Source organism: Marmota flaviventris, chromosome X (genome assembly GCF_047511675.1).
Source record: "Marmota flaviventris isolate mMarFla1 chromosome X, mMarFla1.hap1, whole genome shotgun sequence".
Taxonomy (NCBI): Eukaryota; Metazoa; Chordata; class Mammalia; order Rodentia; family Sciuridae; genus Marmota; species Marmota flaviventris.
In genome coordinates, this window is record NC_092518.1 from 24,775,074 (window position 1) to 24,788,977 (window position 13,904).

Sequence of the window (13,904 nt, forward strand, 5' to 3'; positions counted from 1 at the left end):
AGAAGCTTTAAATCAAGTTATTTGAATAAGAAAAAAAAGTTATCATAGAATTTTCCATTAAAAGTACAATAAATTTTGATTTGCAAATTGCATTTCTATTTTACAAGTGGGAGAAAATCAATTGATACTAATCAACGCAAAAAGGGCTAGTTTTAATTTTTTTTTATTTTATAAGCATGGAAAAAGTAAAGGAAAAACATCTATAATGGCTTTAATGTCTTACATATTCTATTTTGCAAATCTGAGTAAATCTCCTGTGCTAACTTTGTCAGCTGTGGAATAGAGAATGTCATTTGGGATTCCATAGCTTAATTATGCTGATAGAGCAGTTTTATAAATCATGCTAGGAGTAATGGATATTCCCTTGAGAACTGTGAACTAGGAGCCATAAAATGTATGTTCTGGACTTGGTTACTTATCTTCTACTTCTGTCAGTATGAATAAGTTAAATCAGGTCTTGAGCCTCAGTCTGCTCAAGTCTAAAAGGAAAGGAAGGAGTTGCCCCATCTGCTAATATGAGAACATTATTATCAAAATCAAAAAACAGGACATACACTCAAAGGGTGACAGAACAGAAGATCTGGAACTAAAACTGAAGAAAATCCAGGTCATATGCCAGCTAATTTACTGCTGTGTAAGAGTTAAATATGGTTATTTCTGTAAACTGTACAATGTAAAGTGCTATACAAATAAATGCTATATAAATAAAAAGTATAATTATTATAAATGATTCTATTATTCATATCCTTGAAGTTGGTAGTAACAAAGAAATTAGGGCAACAGTATTCACACCATCAAGCCTTACTCTAGCCAGGAGTTAAATGAAACCCACACTTTTAAAGATGGAAGATCACTGTCCAACATGATTGTTATGGTTTAGATATGGTTATGAGAGCCTTAACTTCATCAGCGAATTAATTCCCTGATAGGATTAACTCAGTGGTAACTGTAGGCAGGTAGGGTGTGGCTGGAGGAGGTGAGTGCCTGGGTTCCTGCCTTGGGGTATATATTTTGTCCTTGTTGAGCAGGGCTCTCTCTGCTTCCTGGTGCCATGTCCCCAGCTGCTTTCTTCTATCACACTCTTCAGCCATGATGTTCTGCCACATCTCAAGCCCTGAGGAATGGAGCCAGCCTTCTATAGATTGAGACCCCTAAAACTATGAGACCCCAAATAAACTTTTCCTCTTCTAACTGTTCTTGTCAGGTCTTTTGGTCACAATGGCAAAATAGCTGATTAAGACAGTGATATATCAAAAAAGTAAGCCCAAGGTCACACCCAAGCTGGGATATGAATCTAGATATTCCTTCTAGTTCAAGGCACTGGTATAGAACAAAAGGTAGAGGTTTGATACTTAGCAATACTTAAGGAGCTACAGGCAAAAGCCAAGGAAACCTAAATACTGAGTAACTTACTGGAGAACAGTTTAGTTTACAAAATGTGCTGAGAAAAGCATTAGGACAAGTGCCTAATGCAAAAGGAATTCATAGTCATTCTGAATCCTGCAGTTTCTAATCTGAGAGCATCCTCAGGAGGGAATACTTAATGGAATGTAGAAAGCTTATCAAAAGAGAAGGAGAATGAGCAAACATTTACAATATTCCTTCCTGTTGAGCAAACTGAAGAAAGAGGTACAAGGATTTCTATGGCAGTGATCCTAACTCTATCTTTGAGGGTATAATTCCTGCTTCTTCTTCTGATTATTATTCTTAGGTGGCAGAGCCCTGCACATGTTAAACACATGCTTTGCCACTGAGCTACACCCTCAGTCCTACAATTATTTATTAATAATGGTATTCGGTTATCTTGAAGCTCTTAGTCTCTAAACTAGGACTTAACTAATCCTCTTAACTAGGACTGCAGAAGAATCGCACTAACCTCAAATATATTACACCCTAAAATTAAGCCCTCATTTTAATATTATGAAGCACTTCTGAGGAAACAAACATGAGGTGAAGGGTAAGAATTCATAAAATATTAATATTTTGAAAATTGAAAACTTTTGTCTTCCCAGCAATTCGGAAGGCTGAAGTTGAAGGATCACAAGTTCATGTCTTGCCTCTGCAACTTACAGAGGCCCTCAGCAACTTAGCAAGACCCTATCTCAAAGTAAAAGATTTAGGCCGGGCGCAGTGGTGCACACCTGTAATCCCAGCCGCTGGGGAGGCTGAGGTAGGAGTATCCCAAGTTCAAAGCCAGCCTCAGCAAAAGCCAGGTGCTAAGCAACTCAGTGAGACCCTGTCTCTAATAAAATTCAAAACAGGTCTGGGGATGTGGCTCAGTGGTCAAGTGCCCCTGAATTCAATCCCCAGTACCAATAAATAGATAGATAGATAGACAGACAGACAGACAGACAGACAGATAGATAGATAGATAGATAGGATAAATGGTTTAATAAAAGGGCTGGGAATGTGGCTCAGTGGTTAAGCTCCCTTAGGTTCAATCCTCAATACTGAAAAAAAAAAAAATTGAAAATTTTTGTATCATTTGAGTAAGTACCTTGCTGGATAGTAGGTTCCAAAACCTGGACAACAGACATGCTAGATCTTTCTATAACTTTAGGAAAGGAGAAGAACTTATAGTCTGAAAGAAAACTATTGGTTGAAAGGGATCCGATGAAGTAAAAGGAAATTGGAATAGGTAACATCAGAACAGACAGTGCATCTAAAATCTAATAAATTGTTTGAAATAAAGTCAGTTATCTTTCTGAAGCTTAGTGATTCTTCATGTTATCCTACTTTTACCTATGTGTCCTTTGTACTGTACTATGCCTCTGTTGTTTTGATGTACATTAATGTACAAAACATAATGTAGTTTAGAAAAGAACCATGGGGGAACCACTTAAAAATTTTATTGTGTTTATAATTACTATACCCCCAATCAAGCAGACTAAGAAATATTTTTTCAAAGTATTTTAAGTGACACTTTTTTTTCAACCCACGGCCTCAAACATGCTAGGCAACTACTCTAAAGTGGAGGAGCTTTTTAGAATTTTTTTGGTATTTTTGTTTTATGTATTTTTTTTGGTAGTACTGGGGATTGAACTTGAGGGAAATTCTGTCACTGAACTACATAAATAAAATAAAAAGGACTAGAGAATCCTTTTTATTTTATTTTGTGACAGAGTTTTACTAAATTAACAAGGTTGGCCTAACCTGGGATCCTCCTACCTCAGTCTACTGAGTCACTGGGATAACAGGTGTCCCAGTCCCACAATGATCTTAGGGGACTAAATGTCAATTACCAGGGCAGGCTTTTAATCATATAATTGCACTTCAATGTTATATTATTATTTGAAAATAAATTCCAGAGCACATTACCATCTAATACCTACTGATTTTTGTAAATGCCTTTGGAGCCTTAAAGAGCTTTAAGTTTTAAATCACCAAGATAACCTAATAAACAATATTCTTTCCTTTATATTTATAAAACATGCTGAACGAAACCTGAAATTCACCTCATGAATTCAGCATATTATTACTTCTAAGAAAACATAAGGAATACATCCTCTCAACAACAAATGAATGATTCAGAGAGGCTTTGTGGGAAATACCTCAAGAGCTTTCCTACGGGATACCATCTTGCTTCACTAAGCCTGAAGAACACAGAGGGATGCATGATCTTTTTTTCCCCCAGAATGTTTATTTTTAAAGCAGGAATGATTAAATCCATTTGTCAGCAGAATCAGCCTAAAGGTACCTCTCGAAAAATTATGATCACAGCAAGTTTTTTAAACAATCTGCCCCACCTTCAGCCCATAGTAAGAGAAAAAATTCTTCTACTTTTTTCCAATACACAAATTTTAAAGATAAAGATAGTAAACTCTATAAAAATGATATGGGAAATTTTGTTTTTTATATCCTACTCACCCCATTACTCTCTATCACAATTCTATGACTACTGGGGGGAGTCACAGAAAAATACTAAAAGAATAGTGGGAAAACACCGCAGGTTCAGTCCCCATACTCAGGAACAAAGAAAAAAAAAAGAAGAAGAAAAATGCCAAGAGAAAACTGTTTTCAAAAATTGTTTTTGGTTATTTCTTCCTAGCAAAACATGAAGCCAAGCCAGGTGTGGTGGTGCATACCTGTAACCCCAGTGGCTCAGGAGGCTGAGGCAGGAGGATCACAAGTTCAAAGCCAGCCTCAGCAACTTTGCAAGGCCCTCAGCAACTTAGCAAGGCCCTCAGCAACTTAGCAAGCACCTGTCTCTAAATATAAAACAAAAAGGGCTGGGGGTGTTGCCCAGTGGTTAAGCACCCCTGGGTTCAATCCCTAATATCAAAAGAAACAAACAAACAAAAACCCAAAAACACTGCTTCTGCAAAATTGTTAATGTTATGTAGAAAATTTTCTAAAGTCTCAAATTCCTAATGACTCTCTGGTTGTTACTGGGAGCATTTAAGTTTTTTCATTACTATAACTGCTTTGCTTGTGTGGGATTCTGACAATATTTTCTCTCTCATAACTTGGAATTCTTTTATACAAGTACACAGCCTAAAACAAAGCAAAACACCAATATTTCCAACATTTGTTGAAAGCCCATTCTAAAAAGCCCTTTAAGATCTGTGAGGGAAAATCTAAAATTAATTCTCTTGCTTTGTCTTTTTTTTTTTTTTTTTTTTCTTTTTAATCCAAAATTAGTCCTGCAGGTGTAGCTCTTAACATGCATTAATATCCTGGGTTTGATCCCCAGCATTTAAAATAAATAAATAAATGAAAATAAAAATAAAGTGTTAGTTTTGTGTTCTCTATTACTAATTTTCCCCCCACTGCTGAGGATCAAACCCAGGGCCTACTGCATAGTAAATGAGCTATATCCTCACCCCTCTACCATTAAAATGTTTAAGTCTGCTTTTTTTGAGATTGAACATAGCTAGAAACTAAAAACATATAATTTCCTCGAGTTTAAATTTACCTGAGGAAGTCCATGAAAATCAGAATGTTTAAATATAAATTATGAACATAAAAGTATACAGCATAGTATGTGTGTATGTGTGTTTGTTTTTTCTGCATGGGTTTTCATGGGTTCAGGACTTGCAGCAAAAGAAACACTAAGGAATGGCATGGGGAATTCATGAAGAAACATTTTTTACTAAATAGTTAATGGTAAATAACATAAATTCACTGTAGAAAATCAGGGGCAAAAGAGTGAAAAAGAAAAAGACCTAGATTTTTTTCCAAGTAAATTCTATCCTCACATCAGTTAATGTTCATGTGCTACTTTTTCAGTCCTTCCAAAATGTTTTTGGCTTCCAATACTGAGGGCAGGGAAACACCTGAACGCTTCTGCAGGTAAGGCAAGTAAAATAAATGTACGCTGAGCAGGCTTCTTGGGATCTGGGCAAATTAGAGAATGGAAACTTCCTTAGAAAGGGCATATTTGGAGCCGGGCGTGGTGGCGCATGCCTATTATCCCAGCAGCTCTAGAGGCTGAGGCAGGAGTATCACAAGTTCAAAGCCAACCTCAGCAACAGCGAGGCACTAAGCAACACAGTGACAACCTGTCTCTAAATAAAATACAAAATAGGGCTGGGGATGGGGCTCAGTGGTGGAGTGCCCCTGAGTTCAATCCCTGGTACCAAAAACAAAAAGAAAGGGCATACTTGGAAACTGTAATACCACATGCATATGGTGAACGACTGCTACTTCTACAGTAAAGATATATCTGGAGTGGGGGGAACAGAGGGGACAAGCAACATCTTGGTATTTTCAGCATGTCATCATAGAAAGTTCTGGTGTCTGGGTTGGGGTTGTAGCTCAGTGGTAGAGCGCTTGTCCTAGCATGTGTGAGGGACTGGGTTCGATCCTCAGCATCACATAAAAATAAATAAATACAGGCATGCTGTCCATCTACAACTTAAAAAAAAAAAAGTTCAGCTTTCCTTAGGAGGAAAGGCTAGGTGTGGCCTCAAACCTTTGACACACCAGACCAAGATACCATTTCTCCTTTGATGAACTGAGTAAAGTTAAAGGCTTCCAATCCCCTAAGCAACTTAGAGACCCTGTCTCAAAATAAAAAGGGCTGGGGGGATGTGCATGTGACTCAGTGGTAAAGCACCCCTGGGTTCAATCCCTGGTACAAAAACAAAAAAAAAAAAAAACTTCCAATCTTCTCAAAAATAGCAATTTAGACCTAAAGGGATGCCTCTTGAATAAGAAAAACATATGCCAATAAGTAAAAATTAAACTCAAGGTTTCTTTTCAGTATGTTATGCTTACATTTCAACTTTGAAACACTGTAATTTATGGAGGGGGGGAACAGGTGGCCAAGGCTGGCAATTAATCTTGTAGGTCATCTCAAGAGATGAAGACATATCACAAACTAAATCAATCATTCTATGGGTGCCAGGCAACAGTGAAAGAAGGAGTACCTGCTGTCTAGGAACTCGTTGTACCATTTCCAGAAATATCATTCAAGTAACCTTCTATCCCTAGGAAAAATTGTCAATTTGTATGTATTTGTAGGATTTGTGGCTGGTATGTGGTGACCAACATAGACACACTTCACTGAATGAATAAAATCAATGAGATCAGTGAAAACACAAACAAAAGAGCAGGGTCAAATCCTAATATAGCCCCCTAAGACTATGTAGCCCTGATCAATGCCTCTCTGAACCTGATTTCACTATCCTAAGAAATGTGAATGTTGATACTACCCACCATGCCAGTCAATTGCTGGCATGTCACATACAAGCAGGTCCCAAATAAACAGAATTTATCAAATGATGAGTCATCTTCTGATAAAAAGTTATTGGCCCAAGAGGGCTGGGGATGTAGCTTGGTGGTAGAGCGCTTGCCTAACATGTGTGAGGCCCTGGGTTTGATCCCCATTACCAAAAAAAAAAAAAAAAAAGCTCAAGGACTATTTTATTATAACAGAAATACTAGCTCTAAAAGCATAAAAGCAAATTTCAACATGTACTTCATTTGTTATTAGGCTAGAAAGAAACAGAATTTGAGCTGGGTGCAGTGGTACACACCTGTAATCCCAGAAACTCAGGAAACTGAGACAGGAGGATCTCAAGTTTTGCAGCGGTCTTGGGCAGTTAACTTAGTGAGATCCTGCCTCAAAATAAAATTTTCTGTTTTGTTTTGTTTAATTTTGGTGGTACCAGGAACTAAACCCAGGAGCATGTAACCAATGAGCCACATCCCCAGCCTTTTTTTATATACAGACAGGGTCTTGCTAAGTTTCTTAGGGCCTCGCTAAGTTGCTGAGGCTGGCTTTGAACTCACAATCCTCCTGCCTCAGCCTCCTGAGCCACTGGGATTACAGGCATGTGCCACCTGCCTGGCCAAAATAAAAGATTGAAAGGGTTGGGAATGAAATGAAGCTCTGCAGTAAAGTGCCCCTGGTTTCAATCCCCAGGATGGAGGGGTGGGGGTGGGGGGCAGTGTGTGGGGGATGATTTTTCAAAAGGGGTTATACAATTGATCACATTTACATGACTGCATTTTATCATATGCAAATTATACCTCAATAAAGATGATTTAATAAAAGATAAAATTTGCAATATATGAGCCATAAAATCCCCTCCAACTGTAAAATTCCATTACTTTCTAAAATCCAGTGAGTTGTCCCAGGTCATAAACTATGCAAGACTATTGGCTTTGAGTTTACCATCACATCCAAACTACTAAGAAAACTTTATAAATATGATGATTACATTTACAGTTAAGTACCACTGAAGGTGAAAACACCTATAAACTGATAGTCTGTGATTAATGCCTTTTTGGGGGGGTTTACCAGGGATTGAACTCAGGGGCACTTGACCATTAAGCCACACTGAGTGCCTATCTCTAATAAAATACAAAATAGTGCCTTGCTAAATTGCTGAGGCTGGCTTTGAACTCGAAATCCTCCTGCCTCAGCCTGCTGGCAATTAGCACTTTTAAACTACTATGTTTGTAATTTTTCAGGATAGACAATTAAAAGAAAATGTTATCCCAGAGGCTCAGGTGGCTGAGGTACAGGATCGAAAGTCAAAGCCAGCCTCAGCAATTAAGCAAGACCTTAAGCAACTTAGTGAGACCCTGTCTCTAAATAAAATACAAAAAGGGCTGGGGATGTGGCTCAGTGGTTGAGTGACCCTGGATTCAATCCCTGGTACTTAAAATAAATAAATAAATAAATAAATAAATAAATAAATGAAAATGTTAGAGAACAATCTGCAATCAAATGGAAACATGGTCATAGCACATTTTTAGGTGAAAAAAAAAGCAGGTCACAAAACAGAACGATTCAATTTTTATAAAAATGTATCTATTGAAGGAAAAGATGTTTTAGAAACAAAATTTTGAAGGCTACTAAACATTAGTTAATTGTGTCAGGAACAAAAAGCCTGTAATCTGTGATTTAGGAGGCTGAGGAAAGAGGATTTAAAGTTCAAGGCCAGCCTCAAAAACCCAGTTTATCTCTGTGTCAAAACAGAAAATAAAAAGGACTGGGGATGTGGCTCAATCCAAAGTACCCAAAATAAAATAAAATTAGTTAACTCTTAAGGGTGGTTTATTTGTCTTCTCTTTATTTTGTTAACTTGATTATTTTCAAACTTAAAAAAAAGGGAATAGAGCTGGGATATGGCTCAGTGGTACAACACTTATCTATCATGTACAAAGCCCTGGGTTCTACCCCTAACACCAATTTAAAAAAGTACACCAGTGTTACCTTAATGTTAATTATTTTGTAATAAAAGTAAATTATAAGCCAGGCTCAGTGGCACACTCCTGTAATCCCAGTGTCTAGGGAGCCTGAGGCAGAAGGATTACAAATTGGAGGCCAGCCTCAGCAATTTAGTGAGACCCTCAATAACTTAGCAAGACCCTTTCTCTGTACAACCACAAGAATGGGATCATAATTAGAATAAGTTATACTCCATGTATGTATAATATGTCAAAATACACTCTACTATCATGTGTATCTAAAAAGAACAAATAAAGAAGGGGGCGGTGGTACACGCCTATAATTCCAGCAGCTCAGGAGGCTGAGACAGGAGGATTGTGAGTTCAAAGTCAGCCTCAGCGATGCGGAGGTGCTAAGCAACTCATTGAGACCCTGTCTCTAAATAAAATACAAAAAAAAGGTTGGGGATATGGCTCAGTGGTCGAGTGTCCCTGAGTTCAATCCCCGGTACCAAAAAATAAATAAGTAAAATAAAAATAAAAATAAAATAACAATAATAATAAAATGGAAGGGATACATCTCTGTTGTAAGCACCCCTGAATTCACCTCTGAGTTCAATTCCAGGTGAAAATAACGTTACAATGTTACAACTAGAGATCATGGTAACATAAGTGGGAAACTTACTAGTGGTCTAGGTCTCTGTAAGCTACAGGAGGCTTACAGACAAATTTAGAGGTCCTGAGAGTATTGGGCTAGGAGATGGATTTGCCCAGCACAGCTGCTACCTGCTTCATAGGAAGCCTTCATTCTCACATCTGCCAAAATACATATTCAGCTCTTCCACCTGTACTATAAACAGTCCAATATTAAAAGCCAAAAACATTTTGTAGGGGCTGAAAAATGTAGCACTTGAAGATTAACTGATCCCAATTTCATTTAAATTTTTACAAGTTTACACACTTACTCCTAGACTGAAATAAAATATTACAGATTGAGGATGTAGCTCTGAAATAAAGCACTAGCGTATGAGAGGCCCTGGGTTCAATCCTCAGCACCACCAAAAGGAAAAAAAAAACAAAAACAATCTGCCAAACTGAAATGACATATCACTTGAAATGTATTAGATATCACTGGCTAATAGAATTATAGGTGACTTTTCCTTTTTCATACATATTATGTACATTTTTCAGTTTTTCTGAAGTAATTCATATCATTTATAGGCAGAAAAAAAGTGAGGTAAAACAATTTTTTTTGTTAATATCGCCAACTTTACTCCTTAGTGACCCTATAGTTAAAATCCATTAACCGATGAGCATCTGTGACAGAAAAGCAGTAGCAGCTGCACACAGACCCTGTACACATATATACAATTTATATTCAAACACCCTGATTCCTGTGGGCTTCATCACAAAGCTTTAAACCCAAAGAGATTACCTCATGTGTTTTAGTCTATAAACATGTCCATTCACAAAAATGCAGACTTTAAAAGGTAGAGAAAATATGACTTTTTTAATTAAAAAAATCTACCCACAATGCAAAATAATTCATTTCAGATTATTCTGTACAAGGCTAAAATGACAGAATAAATGAAGGAGAGTCTGAAGAGATTGGCGTTCTCCCCTTATCTGTAAACTTGTATTTCTTCAAAAAATTCCAAGTTATGAAGGGAAGGACCCTAACAGGCTCTCACACAAACAGCAAACAAGCCATAACAGAGCAATCATTTAAAGGATCACACTGATGACCTGACAGGCCTTAGGAATTGTGATCAATTGAAAAGATGGTAGAAAATTCCTCTATACAACATTTGTTGGCAAAAGCATCATCTTGGTTTCACATGGAAGAAATCAATAAAAATAACTTGAAATAATTTCTTTCTTTGTGGGGAAAAATTGCCATACATTACAAGTGTTTTTCTTTGGGGGCATCAAATAAAACTATGAGGACCTTTAGGGATGTTGAATTTTCAGGAATCAGTGAAATTCTAAAAGTTATTTTTAAGAAAGAAATCTCTGAAAAAAAAAGAAAGCTAACTGTCAATTATCAATAGAAAGATGCTACGATTTTTACCCTTGAAAATACCTAGTGACATATTTATACAACAAATGATTTGACACTACAAACTATACTGAAAGTCATCTGTCATTTAACCTGGAGGAAACATGGTCATATCCTTACCTAAAGACTGGTAGAGCTCTGTCATTTTGGGATGGTCCCAGCATGTTGTTTGGGTCTCGTGGCTAAAACACAAAATAAAAAGAATCACTTTAGAATTTATGATGGGCAGTAGGAAAAATGGGGGAGAGTGGCAGGGAACAAGATGTTTACTTTTGAATCATTTGGCATCTTTACTTCCAAGGACTTTCATAGAGTAGTGAAGACTGTTTATCTTGCAAACAGAAAGGCCTGTCGTCATTTTTTTAAAGGGAAAAGCAATATGAACATTATTTGGTTCCAGAATTTGTTTCTTTTCTTGCACCCACAAATCGACTGCACTTCTGTTATAATAAATGGACCTTGTTATGTAATCAATAATCAAAGATGAGAATTTCTTCACCCATTCAATGTGGAATATACAGAAAGGACACTGACAATTGATTGCTATTCAACTCTGTCATGAGAGATACTGGACATTAGTTCCATGGCTATAAATCACTTCACTTCTCACTCGCTTTCACCACTGGGACCCTTCTCCATTACTCTTCCCTCTCCATATCCAGATCTCATATCTGTGACACTTGTATTCCATTTCAGCTTAAGGTATGGCCAGCGCCCGACTAATATATCATACCTTCCTTCTTCCCATTACTTTTAGAATGTCTTCTTAACTCAGTACTCTCTACACCACTTCACCTCTTCCTATATTTACTTTGGCCTGAATGAAGCATTCATAGTTCTCCATTTCTCGGGAGTGTGGTTGCCTGCTATCAGCTCCTTCCACAAAAGGAACAAAACACCTTTGTTCCTCATTCAATTACATGAATAAACCCAAGAGAGATAACTACATATACTTTTCCTTACTTTGGCCCATCTACATAAATCACCATAGCATCATATTTCCAGTTTCGGGGATTACATGATGGGCTATGATAACACAAAATGCAGTTTTGAACAATTTTTCAGTATGCAGAGCCTATTCATAATCTTTTAGGGGGAGGATAGGGAAAGGAGAAATTACTTTAATTGCGGTACTTCAAGGGCACCAGAAAGTAGAGAGGCCTCACACAAAAAGAGGAATTTGGAGAGGGAGCAATGTCACAGGGACTCAGCACAGGTTTGGATTTTAGGGCTTTGCGCCCAACTGGTTGTGAAATTTGAGGCAAGGCTACTCACCAGAGAGTTAAAGAACTACTACGTGATATAGGAAATTGACTGTCACATTTTGGTGCTCAATATGTGGTTGTTTTTGTTATTATGTGGCCTTCAAATTACTATCTATTAAAAGCAAACCTTGTATTAGTTGATTACAATACAGATATGAATCCAACTGCAGTAAGCCAGTCACCCTTCCTAGACAGCAAAACATAACACTCACTGGTAATACCTTTGTTTTAAAAAAATAAAAAAAGTAGAAAACATAAAGGAGTTTCATAAAAATTATCATAAATTGAACAATGACATATGGAAATTAACCAAACAGTACCACTTCAAAGGCCATCCCTATGATATTTACCATTCAGTGCAGAGCAGAGAAGACTAGTGAAATCAATTTGCAAGAAAATGTTCACTCGTGATCCGGCTCCCTCATGTAATCCCAGGCTGAGGCAGGAGGATCACAAGTTCAAAGCCAGCCTCAGCAAAAGAATGAGGCTAAGAACTCAGTGAGACCCTTGACTCTAAATAAAATACAAAAAATAGGGGTGGGGATGTGGCTCAGTGGCCAAGTACCCCTGAGTTCAATCCCTGGTACCAGAAAAAGAAAAGAAAATGTTCACTTGGGAAGCGCTGTCTCGCTCTCTTCTAAATAAATGTTCATTTCTGTTTTATTTTTCCACAGAGAAAATGTACATTTGAGGAATGTTAACAGGGGCTTATCAGTTGAGGGAATGTAACAGAGTAACATGGAAGTCTTAGGAGTAAGAAGAGCAGGAGATGCAGTCCATGCTTTAGGGAGTATTAGAAAACCCCATGACCAAGCCGGTTTGCGATTTGGAGAGGGGCAGGCAGGACTGGTACTTTACATGCACAGCACAAAGAGACCGCAGCTTGCAGCTTCATGGGAAAAGTGTTGCTTGTTCTTCGGCATTTTTTAGCTTGCAGAGTGATGGGGTACCAATTTTGTACACAGGTGCACAGCAAGTAAAGGTTACCTTTTATTGAAACCCCCCCCTACTCAGGTCTTCCCCATTTCCAAAGGTCATCCAAATATGAGCACCAGGGAGGGAAGAAGGGAAACACACCTGTGCCCACATGTACAGGCCCTTGCTTGGCACAGTGCATAATGAAACAATATCCTATTTCTAGGATATTTGAGGGACTGTAGCATCTTCAATGGATCTGAAAAAAACCATTTGCCTAAACTGATAAACCTGATCAGAGACAGAGAACTACCCTGAAAAGTCACCACCTAGAATATACTTCAAATCGGAGGAGCATGGCAAAGAAATTGACTTGTACCAAATGCAACTTGTACCAAATGAGAAACGTGCATAAAATTTACAAGAGAATCAGAGAGAGAGAGTTAATGAGAGCTTCATGCAGTACCCCCATCTGTGAGAAAAATTCTCATGACTGTCAATATACCTACATTACCACCTTTCAAATGAATTTATTTTGCAGGTTAAAAATTATGAAAAAGATTTTAGAAATTATTTTTTTAATCCACAAGTCCTTAACAAAACTGAAATTTACTTTGCTGGAAGACATAAGAAATTGTCAGCTCCATATCCCATCCCTTATTTGTGTGTGGCGACCATAGTCCTTGATAGGTACTATTCTACCAATTACCTGTGATTTTGATTTTAGAAAACATGAATAACACGGATAAGTGAACTCCTTAAATAATTCCCAAAACCAACCTTTTTAAAAATTTTTTGTACCTTCCTCTCCTCCAACACACACACCCTTTATTTTTAAGCAATGCAAAGTAACCAGAAAAACAGATTTAGATTTCACCTTTGCAGCCTTAGTTTCACTTCATCTGCAAACCAGTACTAAAAGAAAGAAGTGAGCACAAGCAAAAAGAAGAAAGGGTGTGACTAATCCTTAAAACTAGAAAAATAATCTTTTAATCAGTTAATGCTAAAAATGCTTGACAGCACAGCTGAAAGGACTTCAAATT

At 37.5% G+C, this 13,904-nt stretch overlaps 1 protein-coding gene across 10 annotated transcripts in view; it reads right to left on the reverse strand.

Moving 5' to 3' along the window:
• The window catches only part of Dmd (dystrophin), a 2,062,171-nt gene that overhangs the window by 129,789 nt on the left and 1,918,478 nt on the right, over window positions 1-13,904 (reverse strand). For all 10 annotated transcript variants that reach the window (XM_071606751.1, XM_071606753.1, XM_071606749.1 and 7 more), the window contains one exon: window positions 10,802-10,863. In XM_071606751.1, the coding sequence (XP_071462852.1) occupies window positions 10,802-10,863 (62 nt within the window). The remainder of the gene's footprint in view (window positions 1-10,801; window positions 10,864-13,904) is intronic.